The sequence below is a fragment of the Metopolophium dirhodum genome, chromosome 5 (assembly GCF_019925205.1).
Source record: "Metopolophium dirhodum isolate CAU chromosome 5, ASM1992520v1, whole genome shotgun sequence".
NCBI lineage: Eukaryota > Metazoa > Arthropoda > Insecta > Hemiptera > Aphididae > Metopolophium > Metopolophium dirhodum.
This window is the reverse complement of record NC_083564.1, coordinates 35,928,244-35,948,939: the sequence shown is the minus strand read 5'-3', so window position 1 is coordinate 35,948,939 and position 20,696 is coordinate 35,928,244. Positions and strand designations below refer to the sequence as shown.

At 28.2% G+C, this 20,696-nt stretch overlaps 2 protein-coding genes across 4 annotated transcripts; one reads left to right on the top strand and one right to left on the bottom strand.

Annotated features, from left to right (window-relative positions):
• The first annotated feature begins 1,525 nt into the window (after window positions 1-1,525).
• LOC132945390 (serine/threonine-protein kinase Tao) lies at window positions 1,526-15,960 on the top strand. Of its 3 annotated transcripts, XM_061015119.1 has the most exons (17): window positions 1,527-1,845; window positions 1,899-2,043; window positions 4,229-4,607; window positions 4,676-4,871; window positions 4,939-5,091; window positions 5,241-5,416; window positions 5,485-5,647; window positions 5,737-5,924; window positions 8,646-8,837; window positions 8,914-9,048; window positions 10,584-10,765; window positions 10,824-10,974; window positions 12,744-12,983; window positions 13,867-14,079; window positions 14,157-14,339; window positions 14,999-15,117; window positions 15,181-15,956. In XM_061015119.1, exons 3-17 carry the CDS (start codon window positions 4,302-4,304, stop codon window positions 15,290-15,292), a joined length of 2,709 nt encoding a protein of 902 aa, XP_060871102.1. In that variant the 5' UTR covers window positions 1,527-1,845; window positions 1,899-2,043; window positions 4,229-4,301; the 3' UTR covers window positions 15,293-15,956. The 3 variants fall into 3 exon arrangements, with proteins under 3 accessions (XP_060871103.1, XP_060871102.1, XP_060871101.1); XM_061015120.1 differs by having other exon boundaries at window positions 1,526-2,043; window positions 5,758-5,924; window positions 15,181-15,960; XM_061015118.1 differs by having other exon boundaries at window positions 1,527-2,043.
• LOC132945392 (RNA-binding protein NOB1) lies at window positions 8,066-17,119 on the bottom strand. Its single transcript, XM_061015122.1, has 2 exons — window positions 16,007-17,119; window positions 8,066-8,145 (listed from the first exon to the last, which is right to left on the bottom strand). Exons 1-2 carry the CDS (start codon window positions 17,031-17,033, stop codon window positions 8,081-8,083), a joined length of 1,092 nt encoding a protein of 363 aa, XP_060871105.1. The 5' UTR covers window positions 17,034-17,119; the 3' UTR covers window positions 8,066-8,080.
• Between the last annotated feature and the right edge of the window lie 3,577 nt (window positions 17,120-20,696).

The following is a 20,696-nucleotide window of genomic DNA, read 5'->3' as shown; positions in this document are numbered from 1 at the left end:
TTGAAAACTACTGGGAATTTTTTAATTTTGACCAAAGAACCAACTAGATTGACTTTCCTATCAGAAAATATACTGTTAAAGAAAATCTAAGCATTTTTATAGTCTTAAAAGGTGATCACAGTCATTCACAGACACAAAAAATAAATGAAAAAACACACATCATTGTGAAATCAATATTCATCTCTCGACTCAGAATCTAAAAAAAAAAAAATGATTTTATGTGAATTTGTTTTGTTTATGATGAGTGGGCATTTGAATTTACAACGATGTGTATTCATTAATTTTGTGTTGTTTGTTTACCTACATCCTACTGTAAAAATAATGCCTTACAGCACTCTTTTCTAGCTATTTATAAATTACCTCTATTCAAAATTAATTTTTTTAAATTACTGTCAATAAAAAAGCATTTGCTTGGTTAAAAGAAAATGTAATACAAGGTTTGTTATAAGGTTGTTATTAGTGTAATTTCAAATTTGAAGAAATAGTTAAGTGTAAATTTACAATAATTTTTTATGCCGTATGAAGTAAGAATTTTATAGTAGGTATATACGGTATATCTGAATTATATATCGAATTAAAGCTACTGACTTTCCAAATTTCCAATTAATTTACATACTGTAAGTAGATAGGTATATTATTATATATTATTTTAATTCTGTATTTATTTCATCATCAAAAATTAGTTTACATTTCTTACCAAAACAATATTGTCATTTTTCAAACTGTGAAATTATATTTTATAAAGGATATAGGTACTACATTATATACATTATTTTATTTATATTAATTTACATAATTTTAACACAAAATAATTATAATACCATGTTTATGAGATTGTACTCTAGTTATAGTAAGTTTAAAGTTATGATACTAATTGTTATTGTACCTACACAGAAAATAAAATTACCTTGGTAAAATGTTATTTTTAAGGTGCCGGGGCCCCAATCATTAGCCAGACCGAGACTGATGATGGGAATAATATTTAATAATTTATATAATTATATTATGTATGGTGGATAATGCTATGATGGTGTTTATTTTTCTATACTTCAATAATATAATATCTCATAATTTATAATATTTATTTTGAATGTAAAGAAAATATTTTGATTTTTAAAATGTATATTTTCAATGGGAGCTAGTGACCACCCTACGCAATCAACATCTCGAGACTCGACGACTGCCTACGAACAGGTGTCGGCGTCTGCGTGTGGCAGCACTCAGGACTCCGGTAGTCGGTACTCTGTACGCGATAGTCTGGTGCACACTGCACACTTAACAGACGATGTACACTACTGTTTACAACTTTGTCTGTCGTCCGACCGACTGTCGGGCGTAGGGTATTCGGGTGTCGGGTACGATCGGATCGGGCTTTAAATTTTGAATTCTTCCATACGTCAGGTCATAGAAGATAGAAATGTTCTATAGTTGGGTGCCTCACAAATTTACACCCACCCGAAATTAGTGTACAATCAAGACTGTTGACTCCGTTGGGTTGGTCGCACTGCGTTTTCGCTCATTGACGAAAAAGTCTGGATCGATCGTGTTCACTGTTCCATTTTTTATTAATAATATTAATTTTCACTCTTTTCATTTTTTCTATTATTATTATTTTTTTTTTACCGTAATTTTAATTACATTTTCGGACTGTTTATCGACACCTTATCTCTGTGTGTGTGTGTGTGTGAGAGAGTGTTTGTGTGTGTGTGTGTGTGAGTGTGTGTGTGTGTATGTGTTTTTTACCGTGTCTCTGCCCGTAGTCCGTACGTATGCAGTGTATAATATCAAATATTCGCATTATCGAAAACGGATGACGAATCGGTTTTCAACGGAATCGGCCGTCCGGTAATATATAATAATAATAATAACACGGAATAAAAATTAAAAATATGCTATAGTAAAACGCCGTCCGAAACACTGACACCGACGAAGAAGTCGTCTGCCTCCGCTGTCGTTATCTAACTTGCGCGTTATCGATTTCGAGAGACGACTATGACGAGGAAAATAAAGAGTTTGTGTCTGCTTTGGAGAACATTGTCGCAGGTATGTACTTAGTCATATTGTATCTGTATCCGTCTACTGTTTTTTGTTCTCTCATTTTTATTTATAATAAATAATCATTCATATACCTACCTATATTATTTACATATGTCATATAATGGTATGTATAAGTATATCTATACATAGGTTTGTCATATTATGACGGTATGTATATATTTATATATATATAATATTATATATGGCAACAGTTATTGTGGTGAATGTTACACTGTATAATGTTTTGTATTAATTCGATAAAATTATGTTCGAAACTGTGCGATTGGTTTTTTGTGGTTTGTGGTTGGACACACACATCGATCGTATATTGTCGTAAGCACCACCTACTTCTAGACTAGGTACTGCATATTTTGTCACAAGCAATTAACAGTAAATTCTATGTAACACGTACAAACAGTTATACCTACCTATTGTCTAATTAATCAATGATAATTCATTATCTATTGTTGAAAATGTTTGAAACCCTATTTGGCATGTAAATGGTTTTAGAGTTAAATATGTTAAGCTAAAAAAAAAAAAAACTTGATTTGTTATGAACATAATTTATCAACTGATAGTATACTGTATAGTGTATATAGTGTATACCTATTATACTTACATATATACATATGTATTACCTACTATTGATTTTTTTTGTATACAATTTTCATAGTGGTTTAATAGAACATCTAATATTCCAATTTATTCTCAATGTTTTGTAGGTACCTACATAAATAATTGATTACAAGCATATTTTTATGAAATAGAAAATGAATTGATCAATTTTTAAATTTTAAATTAGGTACCTATTGCATTCCAATTTTATACCATTAATAATTATAGGTAGGTAGTACCTAAAAATAATTATTTTTACTAAAGTAGTTTTAACATAAATGTGTTCTTTAGTTATACATATTTGCAAATATCCAGTTTCCTCAATACATTTCTTCAGCAAAATGCTAATATTTGATTCTTTTCGATGTTATTAAGGTGTGTATTTCTTTTACCTGTGTAAAAATATATATAAACAGGGAGATTCACCAAGCATACTCAACCATTTTTTTCGTTAATAATGCAGCTATTCAAAATCTGATTTTTGGAAGATATTCTTCCTTAAATTTTGAATTAGATAACTATTGACTTATTTTTTGTGATTATTTATTTAATCCAAATTAAGAAGTAATTATGCCAAATAAAATTTGGTAAAAATAAAATTTATAAACCTATATTATGTAGGTATCTATATATTTAATTTATTTTTAGATTATAAAATGTCACTAAAACTTAGTTGAATATGTAGTTTTATATTTTATGTAGGTACCTATTGAATTATTTTAGTTATGTAAAACATTTGTTGCTTAATGTAAGTAATTTATATATTTTTACATAGGATATCTAATAGTTTTTAAAATAACAATTATATAATTAAAGATTTGCTTAAAATTTGAGACATTTTTTAAGTATAATTATTTACTTTTATAAGTACTTTTATATTAAGTATCAGCAATGACATCATGAATAAATAATTAATTTAAGTGAAAGAGACACATGCCATATTCATGAGTATATTCTATATAGTGGTAGACTAATATCAATTTACCATCTGTAGTCAGTAACACACCATCCTATGCAATATTAATTGTTAATCAAGTCACATTTAACTCTGCCAGCATTGGGTGACTGTTTTAATTATTATTCTTAAGAATACCTTAAGGTTTATACAAACATAATACATATATCATAACATCTCATAGGTAGTAATAATATTTTTAATTTTAATAGATGTTTGAGGTTATAGTTATTAAACTCATTGGTATGATAGTATGATAAATATAATACTAGCAAATATTAATTATTAGCTTAATTTATTAAATAATAAATAATATTATGATACATAATTGTTACCTTATAGTAGGCAGATAAATAATCTTAAAGCTATTTAATATAAGGAAACAATAATAATTATTTGGCAGTTCTCAATAAACAATTGAATATTGATATTAATAAGGAAAACTTTTATTATTTGTATCTAGTCTTAAATTAATTATAAATATATACCTAAGTGATTAATATTTAATATATTTTCAAATTATTTATTAGTAGGTAGGTACAAGATACATACCCATACCTATATACCTAACAACATTAAAATGTACCCGTCACTTATTGTCTAATACTTATACTTTTTCAGATACTATATTATGTATAAAATATTCATTATACATTAATATCCCAAAAATATATTCATAATATACAATTTAAAAATGCCAGCAATTCCAAGGCCAGGAAGTTTAAAAGATCCTGAAATAGCTGAACTTTTTGATAAAGATGACCCAGATAAAATATTTGAAGACTTACGCGAAATTGGTCATGGAAGTTTTGGTGCTGTATATTATGCAAGATGTTCGGCTAGCAAAGAGATAGTTGCCATAAAAAAAATGTCCTACTTAGGAAAACAAAGTATGGATAAATGGCAAGATATATTAAAAGAAATAAGGTTTTTAAGGCATCTCAAACATCCTAACACAATACAATACAAGGGTTGTTTTTTAAGAGATCACACAGCATGGGTAAATAATATATATATATATAGTTATCACATTAAAACATTTTGTGAATATAATAATTTAAATTTCAGTTGGTGATGGAATATTGTCTGGGTTCGGCCTCAGATATTATAGAAGTACACAAAAGACCTCTAATGGAGGAAGAAATTGCTGCTATTTGTGATGGGGTTTTGAGAGGTCTTAATTATCTTCATTCTTTAGGTCGTATACATCGAGATGTAAAAGCTGGAAACATCTTACTAACAGAAAATGGCACAGTAAAACTTGGTAATTAAACTTATTCCATAAATGAAATCAATTAAACTAAAACTATAAACTACTTCTTGTTATTTAGCTGATTTTGGATCTGCCAGTACGAAATGTCCAGCTAACAGTTTTGTTGGTACTCCTTATTGGATGGCACCTGAAGTTATATTAGCTATGGATGAAGGGCAATATGATGGAAAAGTTGATGTTTGGTCACTGGGTATAACATGTATTGAATTAGGTAAATATACACAAATTGTACAAACTTTAAATACTTATTACTTAGTAATAATCTAACTATTTTTTTTATATATCAATGTAATTCAGTAAATTTTAACATCCCAATAAGTCCCATATTATAGTTATTAATATGTATATATGTATTTTTAGCTGAAAGAAAGCCTCCATATTTTAACATGAATGCAATGAGTGCCCTTTATCATATTGCACAGAATGATACTCCTACCTTACAATCATCTGAATGGACAGACACATTCCGATACTTTGTTGAACTATGTTTACAAAAAAATCCTTGTGAGCGCCCATCTTCATCTAAACTTTTACAAGTAAGTAAAAAAAGTATGTTTTTTGAAAATCCAGATGCATCTGTAACTTTATTTTTTATCATGTTTAGCATCAATTAATAACTCGTTCAAGATCATCCAATGTTTTAATTGATCTTATACAAAGAACAAAAGCTGCCGTTCGTGATTTAGATAATCTCAATTATAGAAAAATGAAAAAAATTCTTATGGTTGATTCGTATGAAACTGAGAGTAATGTTGGTGACAATGATGGTATGTATACTTTTTACAATAAATTTGTTGTTTTGCATTGAAAACCGAAACAACAAATAATATATCTTTTTTTCTGTAATTAATGCCAGATAATGCTGATGAACACACAGGCGGAGAAAGCAGCAAGAGTAATAGTATAACTTCAGAACATTCAATACAGTCAATTGGTGTCAGCGCTTCATCACACAGTAGTTCTACCAATAGTACGCCGAATATGAATGAAATAACTAATATGAGCACAAACGACCACTATCCAACAGCTAGAAATCGTCACAAAGTATTATTAATATATTATTATTGTTTTATGCACTGCACATGAACACTATACATTATATACATTTTATAATAATCAATCAAATATTTATGTCTAGCAGGGGTGTCATTTTTGGGGAGGGGGGACAGGGTGTGCATTTGCGCCAACTGCTACCAAACTGACGCCTGTACTCGGATTTTATTGGCCACTTGTTATATTGTGATAATAAGAAAGCAAAAAAATATTGATAACTCCCATCAAAAGGGGAAAAAATTAAGTCTAAAAATAGCATAAATGTACATTTTTAACACTTCACGGTTTGTTATTAATTTAAATTTAAGTTGTTAAATTAATATTGCTAGTTGCAAATATAGAATTATGAATTAAGTGGATTGTATACTGTGCCATTGTGAGCAATAAAACGGGGCCCATAGAATAAATTTCAGGTTTTACTTAGTTATATTATGTGTTTCAAGTGCAGGGAGTATTTTTTTATGTTAGGTTAGGTATTTTATTGTTAAGGTGCTTATACTTGCCACGGGTTACAGGTTTGCCGTGCGCAGGTCTGGCTTTTGACTAACTATATGTTTATAACTTTGTCAAGGTTGCTGGGGGGGAACTGGCCGTTGCCTGTGCGACGAGGTACTTTCTTATCCCGCGGCGAATATATATCCATAAATTTATTTACCAAATGTAAATATAACTGGTAATCACAATATAAATTCATTAAAAGTTCACATAATTCGACAAAAAAAAGTAACAATATCAATATTTTCATCCTAATTCATATTAACTGACATTATCTGAAATAAATTACACAAATATTCTACAGAGTTGAGATATTTAATTTTGATGAGAAGCCGATTCATAGGTAGTGAGGGTGGCTATGGAAATTTATATTGAAGGAAAGTGTGATAGAATGACATGGAAATAGCTGGCATGAATAAAGGAGAGAGATGGCAGAGCACTGTGAAAGTGTAGGACAATGATGGCCGACCATGTATGGCATTTAGTTGGCAGAGAAAAAGAAAAAGATAATAGGTATTTTCCCCATTGCTCCCCCTCTCTCAAAAAAGGACCACGATTGTGGCCTTTTAATGACTTCAAAGGCCTGTGAATATTTTGGCACCAGCAATAAAAAACTGAAATGACACCCCTGATGTGGGGTATTTTAATGAGACATCATTGTAGTTTTTATACGAGATCAATAAAACTAGAAACAATATTGTCGTCATTTACAAATATATCAATAAGTTGTATCAATACAATTGTGTGAAATATTTCTATTGAATAATGTATATATGTACATTAAAAAAAATATTTACCTTGCTTCTTATTATTAATTGATTATTCAGCATATTATATAATACAAAACTTGCTTACTTCTATCTTAAGAGTTAGTTAAATTTTAGATACAATTTCTAAAATAACTTATAAATAAAAATATACCAGGACTATTTAATTACGTGGACAATACGTCTGCATGATCCATCTGACAAACGCATAACATAGCAAATTGTACATTCTGAATAGTCAATTTAACTCTGGTATGTTAAATATTAGAGTGTTGACTATTATCATGTTTAAAAGTAAGAACATTATCATCTAGTGAATCTCTTTTTTAATGTTAAATTTAAACTAATTTATGAGGATTTCGAAATACGCAAACAATTGATAATTTTAAAATGGACATAACTCACTATAAAATTAAAATATAATAAAACTAGGATAATCATTAGATTCTATAGATAATAATTTTTCCTTTAAATGTGATAATAGGTCACTCCCAGTCAATATTCTAATATTTTAACATAGGAGAGTTAAATGGATTATTCATAATGTACAATTTGCTATGTTATGCGTTTGTATAATGGAGACAATCGTGAAACATATTTTTTATTAAGTGATTTTAGAAATTGTATCTAAATGTTTATATATTACAATAATATGGTGTTAAATGATTTTTTTATTACCTTTATCATCTACAAAAATATAGAAAAATTAAAATTTCTATCAATAATGGATAAACAACTTTCAGTTTTCTTTAATACTGTATTAGTAATTGCTTTTATTTTGTTCCTTACAGAGAATACTGTATACAAATTATTATAATTTATTTAGAATCAATATGTTACAATTTTGGGAGTTCAATTTAAGGCCGCTCAACATGTGAACTTTAGTTATGTTGTATTGTCCGGTTGTAGTCTTACTTTGTAGGGGAATGGGTAGATCATCCCTTGGCCATCTAAACATACAATATTCATTGTAAATAAAAATAATTTTATGTATAGGTTTACAGCATAATAAATAAATTAGTACATAATTGTGGATAGCATACAAATTACTTCTCTTATACCTATCAACAAAGTGTGGTGGTGTATATGAATATGCTAACTATTTTTACCTCCTTGGGACTTGTCAAGATCGCCCCTGGTATTGATGTATGCAATTTTAATTTTTTCAACTCTTATGCTTGTTATAAAATTTAAATATATACTATGAATACATTTGATAAAGTTAAAATATATATGGAATAGGGGAAAAAATTTGAAGGCGTTTCACATTAGAAACATCTGAAAATGAGTACTAACAAAAGCACTTTAAAAAAAAAAGGAAACTGAATAATCTTTGTAAATAATATTTCAATTATTGCTTTAAAATATTAAAAAAAAAAAATGTAATAAAAGTATAGTTTATGAACAAAACTTAATGTATAAAGTAATAATTATTAATATTTTGTTCTAGCCATCTAGTAATAATTCTAATTCTATTGTATCCAACGATCATGTGGCTATCGGAGTTCCCAATAATTTTGCAACTATTCGAACAACATCTATAGTCACAAAACAACAGAAAGAACATATGCAGGAAGAAATGCATGAACAAATGTCTGGCTATAAACGAATGAGACGAGAACATCAGAGTGCATTATTAAAAGTAATTATGCTCAAAATAAACTATAAGATACTTGTAAATTTAACATTCACATTTATATTATATACTTATGTTAAAGCTTGAAGATAGATGTAAACTTGAAATGGAAAGTCATAAACAGTTATTGGATAAAGAATATGAAACTTTATTGCAACAATTTAGCAAGGAACTAGAAAAATTACAAATTAAACATCAGCAAGAGTTAGAAAAGAAGGTATTTTTTAATTAAGTAATAAACACAATTTTTAGATTATATTAAATGCAATTATATTTTTTATAATTGTATTAAGTTATACCAATTATTATTTTAACACTATAACTGAAGACTGGACTTTTATGTTTTTGATATAATGCAGATTTTTTAAGGCAAGCTTTCTTAATGTTTTATTTATAGCTTGTTGAATTACCCATTCTTACATATTATCATAGACCTTATACTCTTAGACAGAGCATTACAGGTTGATGGTGTTAGGTAGAGAGGTCACAGTCATCATCATAGCAGTGTTTTATTACTGGAACTATTCCCATGCTCCGTCTATTAGTATAAGGTCTATGCATATTGTGCATAAATGTATTAAATGTATAATGATTAGTGTGTTATTAATTCTAATATAAATAATCAAATTTAGAAAAGTTTTAATAATATATGCATAATTTCATTAGCTTACACATTATTTATAGTAAAACATAATTAAAAAAAAAAAATTGGATAGTGGGTTTTGATCTACTGTTCATTAGGTGTTGTGTGGGACACTGTAATGAAAGTGTTACATTTGAATTCAATGATTTGAAACTCCAGTTTAACGATTCTGAGTGAAGAAGATCTGTCAGTCTAAATTACTAAATATATTTTTATTTTCTGATATTTATATAGGTATTATTTTTCTAGATTAAATTCATTTTTGCCAAAAACAAATTTTTTGGTTACATTTTCAAGCTTTTATGACCAAGTGAACAATTCCATATCGATATTTATTAAACAAAACTAATAAAAAATGAAAATTTCTCATGATTATAAATAACCCAAAAAGTCCAAATATTTTTTAAATTGTTCTTGAGAAATAGTCATATAAATATTTGGTGAATATTTAAAGTATCCTTGGTTATTCATTTTTGAGTTGCACTAAGAAAAAACAGTACAAATTTAATCAAAAGATGGTATGTGTTAAAAATTTCTGTTTTAAAAAAAAAAATTTGTTTTTCCTTACACTTTTGAAAACTGCTGTTAACTTTTTACATTTGACCTCTTAAAGTACCTACTGGATTCAGTTTCCTACCAGAAAAGATACTGAAGTAAAAATGTGTAGTAATTCTACTGCTTCAGATGTGATGACAGCCACAAAAAACACATAATTTTAAAAATCAATTACATTCATTACTCAGCGCAGAATCTAAAAAAATTCACGAATAATCCTTAGTATTATTTATTAGCTTTATTAAGTACTAACAGATTAGACTGAAGCACAACTTGTGGTCCTTTAATCGTGCGATTCTTTTCAGGAAGTTTTTTAAGTGGAATGCCATCCAGATTTTTTCGTTCATAATAATGCTGCTTCTAATTATAATTTAAAATCAAATACTGATAAATATTTAAATGTATAAATTAATCATTTTTAGATATTAGTTAACTATAATATATCTAAGAAAGTTAAAAATATGATACAACCAAAGATGATTCTAAGGCATATTATAATACTAGTACATAACTTTTTTTAATAAAGGAATATTTTATATTTTTTTTCAACATAGATGAAACAGAATGTCGCTGCTGAAAAGAAAATTATGAAAGAAATAACTAACAGACAAGAAGCAGACCGCAAAGCATTTGATACTCAAAGAAAAAAAGATTATAAAACCAATAAAGAGCGATGGAAACGTGAGTTATTATTGGATGAATCCACACCTAAGCGACAAAAAGATGCTGCTTTACAGTTAGTATGCTTATATTATAAAATAGTTATATATTTTAAAATTAATTCTTGTTTACAGATCTCAAAAAGAAAACCTTAAACAAATGGAAGCTCAAGAAGAACACAGACTTATTCGAGGTCAAAAAGATTATTTGGAACTTGAAATTAGGAAATTTCGTAGAAAAAGGCTAAATCAATACCATTTGTATGAACAAGGATTATTAAGAGAAGTATGTATTTTTAATTATTTTCATGTTCGGTGAATTAATTATAGATATTAGCTATCAGTTAATTTATGACAATAAATACTATGTGCATTATGAGCATAACCAGATAGTGGACGATTTTGTGTTTGTTTCTTGCATCTGGCTTCTGATTGGTTCTCCAAAAATCTGTTGGCTGTTATACAGCGCGGTGAAGTGAGTTGTATTGTTTGAGTATTACATGCGCTTCACTGTTTATTGTTGGATCGACCTATGTACAAAAGTTAAAACGGCGAGCAGTGGTGCGGTGGAGGAAGTTATTTTGGCTGCATGATTGGTTGTGTTCTTAACGCGCGCGGAGTCTATCTATTCATTTTTAAATGCTTTGTTGTTTTATCCATTATTATTTATATTTGTGACACCTTATCAATTACTACCCACCACCACATAGTTAAAATATTACATTATATTTTTGTATGGACACACATATTCTACAAAACTTGGAAATAAAAATTTGTAAATTAAAATATATATTAACAATTTTACATTAGTCAAATATAGTATTAATACTTGCCTTCTTAATACTAGAATTGTTATAAATAATCAAATTCTATTGAGTATACAGTTAGTTCTCGATAGTGGATACCATTTTATTTTAAAAAATAAGTCATTTGGAAATGGTAACTTCAGTAATAAGTTTTTTTAAAACAAATAATGGATCTCAAAAAGGACGTCGCCCCGCATTATTATTTGGATAATATAAATACATTTAAAGTTATCAGTTTGAGATCATTAGGTTTTTTTGTTTTTTTCATTTAATTATTGGTTAGTGCTATCAAAAAAAATGAAAACACTACAACGCAGATAAAGTTCTTCCTTATGTGTTGTGAAATTTTGGTTATTCTATAAATACAGAAGTTGTCCCGCGCAAAGTAGTTTTTGCTATGTTGAACATTTGTTCAGAGACCCCATACAGGTGTGATGTCCTCTTAAACAAAGACTTTTTTATTTGTTTTAGCACAAATAAAATAGATATAATTGTTAATATTGCCTACCTGTTTTATAAATAAATGTTATTATATAAGATATAAATAAACATTAAAGTGGGTTGGGTTAGTATAAAGAATACAGTAGTAGAAGCTTTACCAGTTTTTAGGTACCGAACTCAACAAAAGAGAGCCATTAGTTTAATAATGACTGTATGAATATGATAACAAAACGTAATATATACATAATGGATGTATTAATATATAATCCTATAAAAAAAATGTTAGTAAAAAATTTAAATTCATTTTTGACTTCTTTAAAAATTAAGTCTGTAAAATAAGTAAATTTAACTCAAGTAGATAAGCAATGGCTGCATAATCATAGATTTAATGAGATATATCTAATAAAAATCATGCGAATCTCAAGTCTTAAATTTTAGAAATAACAATCAATTAAATACAGGGCAGAGAATAAATGTGACATATCTATTCAAACATTTAAAATTACTAGAAAAATAAATACAGAGCAATCTTCCATATTATTATTGTATAACTTATAATCAACAATTATTCAATACCTTGTAAGTGCAATTAAAAAAAAAATAAAGTTAATATTATTATGATGTGTCACATCAATTGACAATATTGCATAATATAGCAAAAATAATTTTAATCATGAATTTGATAAGGTTTGCTACCAGTTAATAATAATTTCATTTAGTTCTTTCGCTATACATTTATCCAGAACTATGGGAGACAATTTGTATTAATTTTTAAAGTTATTTGGTTAATGTTGTTGAATGTTTATAGGAACTTGGGAAAAGACAACAACAGTTGGAAACTGCTCATTCTATGTTATTACGACATCATGAAGATACTAGAAACCTTGAAACAAGACAACAAAGAGCTGTTCATGCTTTACGCGCTGATCAAGTAACCAGACAACATGAAACTGAATTACAGCACCAACATGATTATTGTGCTCGTTCCCATCGTGATTTACGGAAGAGACATGCAATGCAGCTACGGCAACAACCTAAAAGTCTCAAAGTAAGTTTAAATTAATATGGTTCAAGAAAATGAAATGGCTAAATTTAAGAGATTGTATTGTTTCTGTACAACATAACAAATTTGTATTTCCTTGTTCTTATTTTGTTTAGTTACCTTTCCCAGTGGTTAGGATGTAACTGGTTTTTGTAATGCGCTATTCCTCCCAAAAACGTTGCTCGCTATCGCCACATTTTCTATACATTTTCTTATAAAAATTTGTAGTTCGTAGCTTCAATAGAATGATTAACCTAATATTTTAATTATCGCCAAATAGCTGTAGGTAGCGACAAAAAATAATGATTACCTTTTCTTCGTAGACCGTAGATTTCTAGCGCTTTATAGTAAACTACTCTACATTAAGTTAATATTTGCGGCGCTATATTAATCACTACCACAATTTAAGATATTATCTCAGATACTATCTTAAATTGTGATCACTACAAATAAAATAGTGTGCTACTATAGCATCGCTACAATTAGCACGCTAATCCCAACCACTGGCTTTAACAATAAAGTGAATTGACCTATTATCAAACTTAAAGGTAAGAACTAAGAACATTATTTTTTAAAAAGAATTAACCTACTTGTGACTTGCATAAAAATATATTAAAAATACAGATAATTTTCTTAACTTTAAGGTCAAATCTCTTAAATTAAACTAACTTCACAAAATTGGAACGGCTGAACCAAATTTTCTGATAAATGGAGCTAGTCATATGCGTTCATCATTGCACCTAATTTTAATCTGTGGACAATGAACTTAAATCTATCAAACTATATTAACACTAAATTAAATTGTTGATTATATTACTTGATTACTAGATATGAATTAATAACAATCTTGAAAGAACAAAATAAATAAATAATTGCGTGTTTATTTTAGCATAAAGAAATGCAAATTAGAAAACAGTTTAGAGAAACGTGTAAAACTCAAACACGACAGTATAAAGTATTAAAAGCTCAAGTACTGGCAACTACAACCAAAGAAGAACAAAAAACTGTGATTAAAAAATTAAAAGAAGAACAACGAAGAAAATTAGCATTGCTCGGAGAACAATATGAACAAAGTATTTCTGAAATGTTACAAAAACAATCTGTAAGTTAATGAATTATTATAACTTATAATATTTTTTAAAGTTTAAATTATATTCATAGTACATTAATACTTTTTAGATACGACTCGACGAATCACAAGAAGTTGAGTGTCATGTGCTTAAAGAACGTTTAAGATATGAACTTGAAATATTAATAGCATATCAATCAAAGAATAAGATGCAAGCAGATGCTCAAAGAAATCGTGAGAAAAAAGAATTAGAGGATCGTATCTCAGTTCGAAGATCATTACTAGAGCAAAAGGTGCTGTACATAGTTATTAAAATATTTACAATTTAAGATTTTTAAATCAAAAGTTACCATTGCTTATAAATATAAAACATTGAATTTATAAAAAGGTTAATTAACAAATAATAGAAAGAAAGTTTATTTTTATTTAGCAATATACTAATTATCTCAATTAATTTTGATGTTTTTAATGCAAGTTAATGCAGTATTATCTGATACTTAAGTGAAATACTTATACTATTTAATTCAATTTATTAAAATAGTAAATTTTGTAGTAAAAATATTCTTATTTTATATAAAAGCTGTATTAAATATATAGTATTATTGGTACGTATTATTGGTTCTTGTCCATTCTACCAGTGCAACACGTCTACTGTAGTTCTCGTTATTTTATTGATCATAATAATTTTGGCGCCAATGTTTTATAATATGTGAATATGACATGATACCATCACAGCTCTACCGAACTTAATTCATAAAAACAAAAAATCAATTACTTAAAAACAATAACTTTAATTAATTTTCAAAATATGAATGAGAAATAGAGAATTAAGTAATGGACTAGGTCTAAAGAGGAATGTGCGTACCAAAAAAAAAATGTGATCATACCTAGTCATAGTTGTAATGATGCTTTGTTAATATGTTTTATCTATATTTATTTTATGAAATTCCAGATGGAAATGGAAACAAAACAATTTCTACAAGAGCGTGGGGAACGTATTCGTCTTCTCCGTGAAAAACAAGAAAGAGAACTAGAACAGTTTGATGAAGAGTCAGCTCGTTTGGGTTTCAGGTTGGTATTTACCATTTTGTATTATTTAATTTATTATTAATAATTGTAATGGAATTATTTTAGTGCCTTAGCAATTGCCGAAGCATCGGGTCTTGAACAGGATAGTTTGTCTGGCAGTGTGCTTAGCCTAGCGCGTAGCAACAGTACTAACTCATTTCATGACGGAAATCTATAGCCCCACATGTTTCGATATAATATGTAAATAATTTTACTATCTACCCTTTCTAACAGCTTTTTAATATTTACACATATCAGATAGTAGACAAATTTCTCATTTAAATTTGATTCTACTTAAATATTTTTATTTTATTCAGTATTAGAAAGCTTAATTAACGGATTGAAATTAACATATTTTCTTGAAAACAAATTAATAATAATAGCATTGTATAATACCATAACATTTTATTTGTATAATTATTATAATTGCCTACTGTAATCCCATGGTACATTTTGTAGACACTTTCCTTTTGTAATTAAATAACGAAAAATGTGAACAAAATGATTACTTTTTATATATATATATATATACATTATTATTATTATTACTGTAACGTTTTTATTATGTACATATATCTATTATAGTAAGTTGAAAATATTTAAATGTATGTGTTGAATGTATTTGATTTTTTTTTGTTCTTGTGGATAATTTGATTTTTTAAATTAAAAGTACATTGCTTTTAAAGAACATAATAAATTATACAATGATTCTGATGACCTGATTATTTTGTTATTCTAAGATAAACCAGCTTATAGAATATATAACTTTATACTATAAATCTAATTTGCTTTCAGTTTTTACAAGATTGATTATAAAACCAATATAAAGTAAATAATTGGAACAATTTTATTATTCAGTGTTTTTATTACAAATACATAATTTATTTCTTACATTTCTTATTGGATTCATTAGGATTCCTTTTCATCCATTGTTTTTGCACTGAACCTTTGAAACCAAGCATGGCGGATTTGGAATAAACATCCTTCGTAGCGAAAGGAGACAATTTAGCTGTATAATCTGGGTCTAAAGCATTGGTTTTGGATTTAGCCAACCTAGTTGGTCGTTGATGTGGCATTGGTTGATCTTCTACCAGTCTTGGGTTGACTGCGTGTTTACCACCTTGTGGTTTAGGTAATGAGTACTTTTTACCTTTAAAACTTAATGGTCTTTTACCGTTAATGTACACACATTGTTTTCCATTTTCATCCAAATACACGGCTACTCGTTTTAAGCTTTTGTTACCACATTTCGGACAAAACAGTCTAGTCATATTGGATGTCAATGTAAAGCATCCATAACAGCGTCTTATATAAGTCCGAACTTCTTTAATCACACGGCCATCCAAAGCAATAATAGAGAGGCCTATTTGTTTGAGCACATTTTGTACCGCATAATCAGTGGTAATGCAACCAACTTTGGCTTCTTGTTCGGTGAGATCGTCTCCATTATTTTTATTTATATCTTTTATATTATCCTCTGTAATCCACCCATCATCGATCTCCAAGCCTGACACATCTTCACTCAAATGGTCTGGATCATAAAACCCAACAGTGTTGTCATTAACCTCGGGCTTTTCAAACACTACTGATTTAGAAATCGGTTCGGTCTTCAAATCGTCTACACCAAAATTTTCTTTGTGTATTTGATAAGCCAAGGCTATTACTTTAATATCGGTAACAGATAGATTCGGATAGTCACCAGTCTTTTTTGAAAAATCCACAACAAACTGAATGTGTTCGGGGAACACGGTTTTAATGTTGAGAGTGTAAGGCAATACTGATAAATCTGTTTTTTGACGTTTATTTGTCACTTCGTTCACCACTTCTTGAATAGTGTGGATGTTCAAACCGAAGTCCTGGAGTGGCGCTTTGTCGATGAAACCGGCAGTGTCCACGATCAAGTGTTGAATTTTAGACATTTTCGCAATTTCATTACACGCAACACGTGAGATTGAGAGAAATAACAATGAACAAATAGCGACGAGTGACTAAAATGTAAATTCAGTTCAATGATAAACAACCAAAGATAAGACGTAATTACTGAATAACTGATAACTGTGAAAAGTGTTTAGTGATTTTGTGGATCAGTAGTGATAAGAAACTTTGTATGTTCGGTTGCTTTTCATCACGTTACGGGCGTCAAACAATAAAATGCAACATAATATTCACAAGTTCGGTTTTAAATATTTTAAACAGTAAGCATAAGATTGACAGCGTCATAGAATTCTTTAATTTTCCTCGTGATTACTAAGTTATGAATAAAAATAAATAATACCATGTTATATAATAAAATTGATGATTCGTTTATATTAAGCCTGATAAATTTTAAAGTTACCAACCATTACCTACACTCGAAATAATCATTTATTTTATCCGGTCTCACAAAATTACATGTTATACACTTAAATCACCCAATCAATAATTTAATAATTTTAATGTCTCATGGCAACAATCTTGGTGATCATAATCTATTAGTGTGTACCTAAAAGTCATTTTTTTTTTTTTTGGTGAGACTCAAACCCATTTTACTTAAATGCCTGGTTACGTCTACGTTTATAGTTTAGTCGGTTAGTCCAGTAAAATCCTACAACTTTAACTGCATATAAAACATATTATTTATAATACCGTAATATGTATAAATATATTAATATATATAATATATAATAATATAATATGTATTTTTTATCATAATTAGCGATGCAAGCTTAGGGGGAGAATTTAGGTATTTTTTTATTTATGTTGACTAAGTCAAAAAGATTAAAAAATATGTAATACAAGGTTCCTTATAAATTGTTCTTACAGCAATTACAAAATATCAAACATACATAGTCACCATTTTTTTTTTTACATTTGAAGGTTGAATTTTGACGAAACATTATCGTAACAATTTTTCCTCTAACGATTTTAGTTATTATGTTTTGTGTATATTATAGCCATATAGGTGGTACTAGTATATTATAGTCTATGGTTGTAGGTACCTATAATTCAAAAAAATATCGATCGTTGAAGTTTCAGATTTTTTACCATTATATTATACTTACATAATATTATTTTTTTATACCTATTAGTTATACAAAATATAAAAACAAAAGTCAAAAGCATAATATGAAATAAATTCAAATAATAATAATGATCATATAAATAATAACTATGATATATAATAATTAATATTATATGCGATGTGTTTGGCAAAAATGTGTTCAATATATTATATACCAGTATACCATGTATTATGGTATTACTATAATAGCATTGATACTAGTTTAAAATCAATGCCTAATAGTAATATAAATACATTATAATTTATAAGACTTTGTCAGAAACAGAGGTTTTCGCACCGACCGTCTTCACTCAGAATCGTTTTTGGTACTCATGTAACGATTTATCATATTCAGGGCACAGATTTTTATGCAAATGCATATTCTTCTACAATTTATTTACCTAAAATTATTTTGATTCGAAATATTGACGTTTTTTAACGTGTAGATTCTGTGGTTAAATTTTTTTTTGCATATTTGAGTAAAAATTACTATAAATTGCATACTTCTATATAATTGAATAAAAGGTCCATTTTTTATAGATACCTATAGTCAATGAATTTTTTTATTTTTTACTTTGGTTCACAAAACGTATTCATTTTTTAAAATTTTATTTCCCGCTCTGATCATTATTGATGAGTTCGAGCTCGAGGCAAGTGTGAGGCAGCACGCCTGTCCCGAAATATAAATCTATGCTACGTGACAATCGCAGAAATTTCCAATTTGAAAGTATAAAATCTCATTTTCTAACCTATTTTTAGTTTTTGGGAGAGCTGTAAAAACGATTCTACAGCCCCTCCACAATATTTTGCCTATTCCTTTGAAAATAAATCCGTACCAATTCTGATTTTCATCGTACAAATTCGTAAGAATTCCATACCAAATATTTATGAAAAAAAATTTGAAAACAACTTTTTTTGTGTGTGGAGGGGCTGGGGAAATTTTCGTTATTGGCACTCGTTGAAAAATGAATATAACATTTTCTATTTGCCATTAATTTTGCCTTTAAATTTTAAATACACAATTATTGTAAGCAGAAGTATACTGACATTTCAATTGTATTTTTTTTCACATAATATATTTTGTAATTTTATTAAGATGTTTAGTTTTTTCTTACGCAACAAAGGATTTTTTTTGCATATTTTTGAATTTTTGAGTGCATAAACAATAATTTTTGCATAAAAATCCGGGGCCTAATTCATATTGAATTAAAATTTTAACACGTCATCCATTACATTGACCTACTGGCTGTAACTCAATGACGAGGTACACTCGAAACCTATATACTATATACGTTATGAGAAGAAATATGAGTAGAAAAAACTAATAACCTTAAAACCTTAAAAACTTTAAGAAATTAAATCAGTAAAATTGGCATAAGTTCCCCAAACTTGTGAAAAATACGCCTATAGTAATTTTTGTTTTAAGAAATATGCCCCCCCCCCCTTTGAAAACTGTCTAGAGACGCCACTGACCCTTTATACATATATACAAGGTACCTATATGTATTTGAGCGCCCATAAAGATATTATGACACAACTATGGGCCCGGGGGAGGGGTTTTTGCCTTTACGGGCATAGTTAAATATTGTTATATTGTATATAACGCGCATTATTGACTATATTGTTAACGTTCGTTATTTTGATCAATCCAGAAATGCAGCCAGAGCCGTTGGGTGCAGCCGTCGACTGTCGTCTTCGTCAAATCATAATCAAAATGATGAATTAAAATAAAAATAATATCGTATTGTTCTTACGAGTAGAGGTACCTACCTATAACAGCTGATATATGGTGCTTATTAAATACCTATAATAAAACATTCAAAAGTCTATTGTATACAATATACATATATTATTATACTGTTATTAACGGTGGCGTATATAGAAATACTTTTTATGGTGGGCTATACAATGGATATCAAATGATCTTGCATCTATATATAGGTTAGCGTCTTTATAAAGATTCTAAAAAAACCATCTAATGCTAGTATGTTACGTGCAGTGGAGGATTTTCAACATTTTTCTTTGAGGTGTGGGGGTCTTGAAAAAAAATAATATGATTTCGAAGTTATGATTTTTATTTTTATTTTAATCAAGTATTGACTACATGTTTTTAAGAATATACATATCGGTGTTGAGGGGCCAGTACCCCTACGTTTATATATATGATTTAAGTTTTCAAGAGTTTAATTTTACTTTGCCTAAAACTATAGTGCCCAGGATTATAATTTCACGTTTACAAATATTTAATGTAAATCTAGGTTTTTTCTTACGCATTACTACCTAGTACCTTTATTGTACATTACATTTTTACTTACCTATAAAAAATAAATACCAGTCGATATAAGTTAACATTAATTTTACACATGTACACATTTTTTTATGTATTATTTAAAAAAGTAAGCCCTATGAATCTCGGTAGATTTACATTAAACGTATTTTCATACCAGGACATATTTTCTTGGCACACAGATATAAATTCACTTGGGTTATGTATTGTCTAATTGTACTATAGTATATATTTTAGATTACTGTTTGAAAATGT